At 31.6% G+C, this 8,596-nt stretch overlaps 1 protein-coding gene across 1 annotated transcript; it reads left to right on the top strand.

Annotated features, from left to right (window-relative positions):
* Positions 1 to 1,530: 1,530 nt before the first annotated feature.
* On the top strand, positions 1,531 to 8,195 carry LOC115033592. The gene is made up of 3 exons (XM_029486425.1): positions 1,531 to 1,701; positions 7,458 to 7,634; positions 8,022 to 8,195. The coding sequence occupies exons 1-3, from the start codon at positions 1,531 to 1,533 to the stop codon at positions 8,175 to 8,177; spliced, it is 504 nt and encodes a 167-aa protein (XP_029342285.1). The 3' UTR covers positions 8,178 to 8,195.
* Positions 8,196 to 8,596: the final 401 nt, after the last annotated feature.

Genomic DNA, 8,596 nt, shown 5'->3' with positions numbered 1-8,596 from the left:
TAATTACGTATTATCATATTTTAATATAACATTAACAGTTGAACGTAAAAGATAAAGCACGAAAAATTAATATTAATTTAATTCCGCTGTATTTATTTTATTTACCATTTATTAGATTTTACTATAAGTATTATATTTAAATAAGTAATGATTCAATAACTACAAATCAAGTTATGTTATAATACAGTTTCTACGATCTATATATTGGGACATATATTTAGGTAAGCAGTATCTTAATTTATAATGGGTAATTCATGGGTACGCGAGAGTATTGAAAATATTACGGCGGTATTGGCGTACAATGAATTTTATAATGATACGAATCGTACTGGACGAACGTTCATGGACAAATAAACGGCGCTCCCGAATGTGCACTCGTCGCCGCCGTCGGCCGGTTGCGAATTGCGAATAGTAGGCGTGACTTAAGCGCCGCGCGCTTGCGGATCGTCAAAACACTTAACAGCGCTTCCTCTTGGTCGTTGCACGCGTAAATTTTTCGTGACACGTCCAAAGCCGATGCTGTTGGTGCAGCAGCATATACCTATATAATACATATAATGTATAGTATGTAATAATATAATATTATAATGTCCGAATGTGTGTTTTGAAAAACTGTCAGTACGTTCTATTAATCGACTAGTGTGTGTATTATATACCCACATATTATTATTATTATGTATTGTGCTCGTATATAATATGGAAATGGTACAAATCGGTAGGATATTATTCTTATACCGCGATATACTTTTGATTATTACATTGTGTTACACATGTGTTGTACAATAATCAATATTATAACGATACGACATGATACGACGTGTGTATAATAATATAATATTATTATTACATATTATAATATCGTGTGTCGTCGCAGTGGCGTGTTGAACTCATTTTTTGTGAGGAGCAAAAATGTATACAAGCTACCCACCCACCCACCCCCCTTGATGTTTATAACGGCATTTCCAACTCAAATAAACGGCAAATTTACAAAATATGCGTACATTTGTAACGATTTGTATAATCGGTTTTATATTTCTACGATATACCTAGTCACCTAGGTGACAAGGGATTTTGTGGCAGGGGGACCACCAACCAACCAACAATTTTGAAGGAGCAATTGCTCCAAAATAATAACTTCGAAACGCCACTGTGTCGTCGGAAAGATTTTGTGCTGCAGTCGGTGCGCGTAATAGGTATATCGGATTTAAGCGAGAGCTCGTGACTTTAGTTTACCAGTCGCGTGCATTCAATTTAAATATTGTAATCGTTATGACTTATTATATATATTATTTTTATGACAATAATGATCATACACACCTACATTATCGCGCTATCTATCGCTTTTATCGAAAAAACATCGAAACGACGACGTCGACTACAACGCTTTTCTTTTTTTTTATTGTTCTTAATAATGAACATCGACGACAAAGGCTATTAGTTACAATTGTTTATAACAAATACATTTTTTTTTAAACTTCAACTTAAATTTTACTGTAAAGATTTGTTTTGCTTAAGAATTTAAGGATTTGTATGGTGGTATCTGCGTCTGGCCCGAGTGCTGCATCTAGAGTGTTGGGTATGTGGAAGTTTCTATGTTCATCTGCGTATTGTAGCCATTCAGTGATTACATGGTTGACTGAGAGTTCAGTTCCACAAGAAACGCACTGTGGTTTTTCTCCTTTGTTCGTGAGGTATAAATGTGTAAGACGGGTGTGGCCGATCCGGAGTCTGTTTATAACTACCGATAAGGCAGTCGGAGTTATACTTGGAGGGAAGTTTGGCCAGTCGAAAATTGTGTTCTTTATTCTTCTTAGCTTAGTCTTCTGTTTATGCTAGTACATTTTCCATTTTCCATTTGAATTGTATGCGATCCTTGATTTGGTTTTTTAAATCTGCGTATGTTGTTATATTTAATTCTTGGGCGTCTGTAAATGTTGCTGCTTTTTTAGAATATTCGTCTGCTTTTTCATTCCCTTCTATATTACTATGCCCAGGGATCTAACAACGCTTTTAAATAATATTATGTACAATGTACATACATAACATAATAGTATTATGTCTCGACATATCACACACATATGTATATATATTAGGTATACTTATATTTATATATATACACATATTACAATATGTTATACATATCCGTGAACATAAGCGTGCGCACAGGGAGGGCCGGGTGGGCCGTGGCCCACCTTGCGAGACGTACCGAAATTTGTATACATAGTAATACATGATTTAAACATCACAGTTTTTGATTTTTTCAAATCATAGAACATTAATTAAGTAGGTGAAAAATAACATTGATAATCAATGATAATCAATTAAATGTCTTTAAAAATAAAATTTATAACATGTTACCATTACAGATTGCGAAATTGTATTTATTTAAAATTTAAAACCATGTTGACAATTAAAATATTTCTTATTTAATTTTTAAAAAATATGTATCTGTTTTTTATCATATGAATGATTTGTGCCTTAAATAGTGAGTAATTACGAGTAGGTAAATTAAAGTATAATTGTTTCTTCCATCAGAATTCAGAGTTCAGGTTTCTTAATCTTTATTGACTTGGCCCACCCTGCCACAAATGTCTGAGCACGCCTATGCAGTTCGTGAACCCTTTACACGAGATCACCACACTTACATTCATCCATTCATATTATGCCCACAAAGAGGCGGTCGTTAACCCATACACTCTATTCGACATCCTATACCGAAAGAAAAACATTTCTTAATCTTTTTTTTTTATTATTATTAATATTATATCACTATTTGTTAGCTTCGGACCAATATTATAATTTAAGCATGTCTGCAATTAGTAATTATACCAGCTGATACGTAGGTATGTGCGCGGTATAATGCAACTATAAATGACAATCGCCGAAGATCCATTATTTCTTCGCACGCCTCCTGCTTTCACTATCCGTTATGCGATTACGAAACTCGTATGGCTCACAAGATTAATTCAGTTTCATACGCCATCGGGTCTAAATTAAATAGTAAAAAAAAGTGTACAACTATGCTATTGTGCTATAGGGTCAAATTCATAATTTTTCTGATGATTTTTATTGATTTCATTTTGTTATTATCCATTGGATTTAAAAACGTAAATCGAATATTTTTTTCCGTTTCCATAAATAATGCTCATTGACTAAGTCCAAATATTTTAACTTGTACAAATTAATGAATTTAAATTATTTTGGGGCTAGCTGTGACATCAAACAGTGCACAGAGGAAATTCAACAACAAATATATTATTATGTGCAACTAATAGCCACTAATAGTTTTGTCAAGTTATAGTGTTCTATAATTCAATTAAATTTACATAAGATTCACATTTAATAATAACACATAAATAACCATTTAGCGCATTATTTAATTATATTATAATGAAAACTTAAATGTTCTAAATCAATAAGTACATTCAAGTTTATTATTTCATATATAGCGAACTAAATAAGTTTCATTTGCATGATATAATAATTACTTAGGCATAACCAAATAATTTCTGATATTATTCTCCGTGTCAACAATAGAATAATTATTTGACACAGTACAATATTATTAAAAAAATATATATACATATTACATATATATTTACAACAAAAAGGTACAACTTTTTGGTCCTTCATTGACATTTTTCATACTGTCTTTTTTACCTTAAGTTTTACTTAGAACAATTATTCTACTGAACAATTTGATACTTTGAAATAGCAATTTTTTCCGGTTCTCAACCCACTTAAATAAATTAATGTTTCGATAAAGTGTTCAACTAACCCGAGTTTGACCTAGCCTCACCTCCGTCTAATAGTATTAAAATCGACAAATCTGGCTCAGCGAGTTAGTACCTATAGGTAGTGGGTTTCCTCCCACGCAAACACCCAACGAGATCGGTTCGATGAAATTGGCTGCAGCTCATATACGAACGTATCTTCTGCAGGTTTAAAATATAGAATTGAGTTAACTCGACTTTTCACTTTTTCCCCAGCCTTCTTTGCTAATTAATGAGTATACCTATATAGGTAATTATATAGGCTCTAAAACAATACGAATGTCATTAAACGTATTCATAAACACTCATTACCTATCATCAGGGCCTGATTTACCAATTTATGGGCCCAGTAGAATTTTTAATTTTTGGCCCCAAAATTGTTCATCCATATACTTTCTTCAATGCTAAAATAAAATTTACCTATGCATATTGTATTTTTTAATTAGTTGCATATACATGAGTAGTTAAATCATAGAATAAAATTGTATTATTTAATATACAAGAACACTTTACACTTTCAATGCATCTATAATTAATGTTTTTAATGTTGTTATTCAAGTAAGTATATACAAATTAAAAAGCAAACGTATTTTTTTTTTAAATTAGTATTTTTGATTATTATACTTATATATTGAAGTAAAAGTTTTTAAGTTTAATGTTTTAAGTCAAATTTGATTTCAGCTAATCAGCTTTTACAAACACTTCGATTGTGCGCTATATAGTAGATAAACTAGTTCTAAACGTACATTTATCTAAACTACCATGTACTTTTTTTGTTTCTTCATCTCGTCTATCCTTTAATTTTCTATTCATTGCAGTGGTGCAACTAAAATAAAATTTCGGGGGGGGGGGGGGCTACAATGTTACATTACTACACAAAGCTTGTTATGTTAGTCATTTTTTTCAACTAGTTGAAGTTAAGTTACTTTAATAAAAAAACTAACTAAGTTTGAATATAAGTTAGTTTCTGAAACTATCCGAATTTCTAACTTAGTTAGCTGGAAGTTAGTTTGGTGAAAATAGGAACTTAAGTTAGAGTAGACGTTAGTTTTTTTATAGATTAAAAAACCTTTTTGTTGAAATGTAAATAATAAGTTATCTAACTTAAATTATTGATTAAAACTGAAAAATTGAATTAAACACCTAGTAATTTGATCAAAATGTTCGAAGTAGGTACGTAATAATTTCAATTAATTGGTATATCACTTATCAGTTATTAGAACATAAAAGGTGAAACAAAATAAAAAAATACATGACGGTACTGTCATACGTATGACAACTTAAAATATTAATTAAAATTAAAATATTTATTTTGGAATGAAAAAAAAATACTGATAATAACTAGTTAGTTTTTTTTCTAACGAGTAGATTAGACTATTTTGCACATTAAATTCAACTAGTTAAGTTACAAAGTTAATATATATTAAAACTAACAAGTCGAGTTAGAAAGTAACTTTTTACAACCCCTAACCCCCCCCCCCCCTGGTTGCGCTGCTGATTCATTGAACTACTTAATTAAGTATTTTTTTTACATTTTAAATTATTAAAAATAATAAACAAATTGCCAATAGTCAATAGATATACAATAAATACGACTGACGTATATCACGTAACAATGCAAGACAATAACGTCAAAAGTAAAAATACGATGATATTACGATAATAACGGCAAATAGTTTTTATTGTGGCTAAGTCGTCATTTTCAGGGAAAATTCATTATACTTTATAACCAACCAAAATATCCAAGTAAAATTCAAATCTAATTTGTTTTTCAAAAGTATATGATAAAAAGGTATACAATTAATATTTTGTTTGCCTGAATTCGGTGGGCCCAGTGCAAATGTCCCATTTGTCCTTGCATAAATATGGTCCTGCCTATCATGTAAGCCGCAGCAAATACGTAGGTATGTATATTTAGATCGGCAAAATCTCCAAAACGAACTGGTAGGTCTTACTCACGGCAATTAAATATTATAAAATATGTGCGTTTGCGAAATGTCGAACTGGTCTACAACTACTGCTGCAGTCCTAAGTAAAATTCATCGCTGTTAAACTATGATTAGTCTGTGCATTATTCACAGGTAAACAATTTATTTCAATAAGGTGTTGTATTAATATTTTCACACGACCTAAATCTGCGTACGAATATTGTTTGATTTTTTTCTCGTGTATGTCTATCATTACTGCAACTCGTAAATTATACAAAAGTATCATATATACATAATTAGGTGCTGAATACAAATCTACTTATATACAGTATACACTATACTTTTACCACATTGTATATTGTACCTTAATTAAAGATTTTTTTCTTCAGTTTCCTACTCGCGTATTTAAATTAAAGCTACAATGTGTGTAAGTTTCTACCATAACCTAATTCCAAAACTTTTCGACATTATATGTATATAACCGGGCCTGCTGGGATTGCCACTATACACACGAATAATTTCCAACTAAGATCATATGTAGTGTTATGTTTTGCTGAGTAACGCTGTTTTTGGAGCACTGCACTTAAATGTGCACAGTTTGCAAAATAGAATTGATTAATCGATTATTTGTGTGTAACAGCTGTATATAAAACGAGAATTTTTGTTTTCGTCATTGTCGTGCGCACTTAAATGTATTTTAAGATAGGCTGTATTTAATGTTTAACACATTTAATTACTAATATATATTTCAAAAACGGTATTTAATCTATGTTATGTAGGTACCGGGAGGTATGTGTGTGTGTATACTGTGCAGTTAGTACCCCCACTTTATCCAACTTACACCGGATAGATAAGCTGTAGAGCTAATTTTCTATAAGTAATTCAAGTAATTGTGAGTTGGTTGTTTGGTACTCTGGTATAGTTTGAAAAAAGTGTGGGGGAGAGACTAGTGCAAGTTGATTTGGTATCGGTTTAGCAGCAGGTTCGAGTGAGGAGTTTGACTAAAACCGCTATTAACCTTGGTATTTGAGTTGTACACATCCGCATGATTGTCTTCAATGGAAATCCTCAGTACAGTACCGCTGACCATTTGACTCGTATACTGCAGGTATAACGGTGATGATATAATATGTGATTATCTGATACCTGAGTAGAAGTAACAACTAACAGTATACCTAAATATAAACAGTCGAGTCCCGATTACTCAAACATCGATGACTCGAAATCCTCGATAACTCGATTTTTTTTCTTGCCCCTTGAAGGGTTTTTGAGTTGTGTTTGATATATACTATAACTTGAAAAATATATAAGTCGAAATTATTTTTATTCCCCTTGAGACTCGACAACTGTATACGTACATGAACATAATATACAATGTCATTTTTTTTCAATTTAATAATTTGGGTTTTTAATAAACTAACTATCATAGTATCATACCATAATATAAGATTTCTATTTAGTCTATTGTTCATTTAACCAAGTATTATAATAAATTATTATTGCGAAATGTGATTTTTGAATTTTCTGGCTTTGTAGATTTTCACAAGACGTATTTTTATGCAAAATGTGTAGCCTTGTTGAAGGAATTACATCATATTTGTGTTTTAACAATAAACAATAAAAATAAACTCTCAAAAATTGTATTTAGTGTTACAACCAATATGTATGACGTGTATGTTATTAAAACATTGTATGTGTTTACGTCATATAATTAATAATATGAGGATTAATGACATTTCTTATTTTATTTTTACAGAAAAATCTTGACAAAGCTGGAGATTTATTGGAAGAAGCAGGCCAATGTAGCAATGGTACCAGTCTAAAAGATCTGGCCAAATCTCTGAAGCAGCATCTGAGAGGTTTTAGTGATCGACTTGAAGAGACTCGTGAAAGACTCGAAGACACATCACGCTGTTTTTACTTACTCGATAAAGTAAATATGTTATAATTATATAATTTCATATATTTAATTTTAGAATTATACGAGTAAATATGTATATATGCATACTTAAATATTATAAGTATTGAGGTATAGTTATAATATAATATTTTAATGGGTTTTGAAATTATGAATATAACCTATTTATAATTGAATATGAGATAGATAAGAGATCTAGTGAAGTTACAATATACATATATATTATATATAGTTAGGTAATAAAACTTAATATAAAATAGTCAAAAGCGTTATAACGGGATCAGCTGCAGTGTACTCGTATATTGACTAAAAATTAAAAAGATTACCTACGTGAATCACATTTCGAATAATTTGTATAATTATTTAAAATCAAAATATTAATTTGGTGTATTATTTTCTCAGGTTTACGATTGGGCTTTGGAATGTATGAAGTACATATCCGAAAAGCACGTCACACGTAACGTTAAAGAACTGCGAAGATACTTAAATGGCACATCCGTCTCCTACTGCTCAACACTTCTCGGAGATGATGATGTTGGCAAACAAGTTCAACAATGATAAACTAATCAAACAGTGCAAGGTAATACCGATTGGCATATCTTTGTCATTGTTTTCTTTACGTACTGTGTCAAACGTTGTTTTGAAATGCTATATGGTATTTTATTTTTTGAAAAGCCATGGTAAGATGCGAAGAGACCAACGACCAACTGAAGCACCTGTTGGGACCGGAAACATTCGCGAGCAGCACTCCTCTGCCACCCAGAAGGACGTCCGCACCGTGCAACAAATGGTAACAAGACAGCGGACAATCATCATTGTGGCTGGGTAGGCGCTACGGAAGAGAACTTTTATTGCGAGACGGACCGGCTCGCGCTCAGAAATATCCCGTCCGCCAATTGGACTTACAGTGATGAGGAGGATGAGGAAAAACTGAGCTGCTCACACACGACTGAAGGAAGTGATGAAAATAAGAGGTA

Source organism: Acyrthosiphon pisum, chromosome A1 (genome assembly GCF_005508785.2).
Source record: "Acyrthosiphon pisum isolate AL4f chromosome A1, pea_aphid_22Mar2018_4r6ur, whole genome shotgun sequence".
NCBI lineage: Eukaryota > Metazoa > Arthropoda > Insecta > Hemiptera > Aphididae > Acyrthosiphon > Acyrthosiphon pisum.
The sequence above is the reverse complement of the archived record's forward strand: the minus strand, read 5'-3'. Positions and strand labels throughout refer to the sequence as shown.

Bases quoted from the DNA above. Each gene is read 5' to 3' on its own strand.
- LOC115033592 (XM_029486425.1), top strand. From the start codon at position 1,531: ATGGTGGTATCTGCGTCTGGCCCGAGTGCTGCATCTAGAGTGTTGGGT. The intron at 1,702-7,457 runs GTAAGACGGGTG...TTATTTTTACAG, and splicing joins TGTTCGTGAGGTATAAATGT to AAAAATCTTGACAAAGCTGG. The intron at 7,635-8,021 runs GTAAATATGTTA...TTATTTTCTCAG, and splicing joins GTTTTTACTTACTCGATAAA to GTTTACGATTGGGCTTTGGA.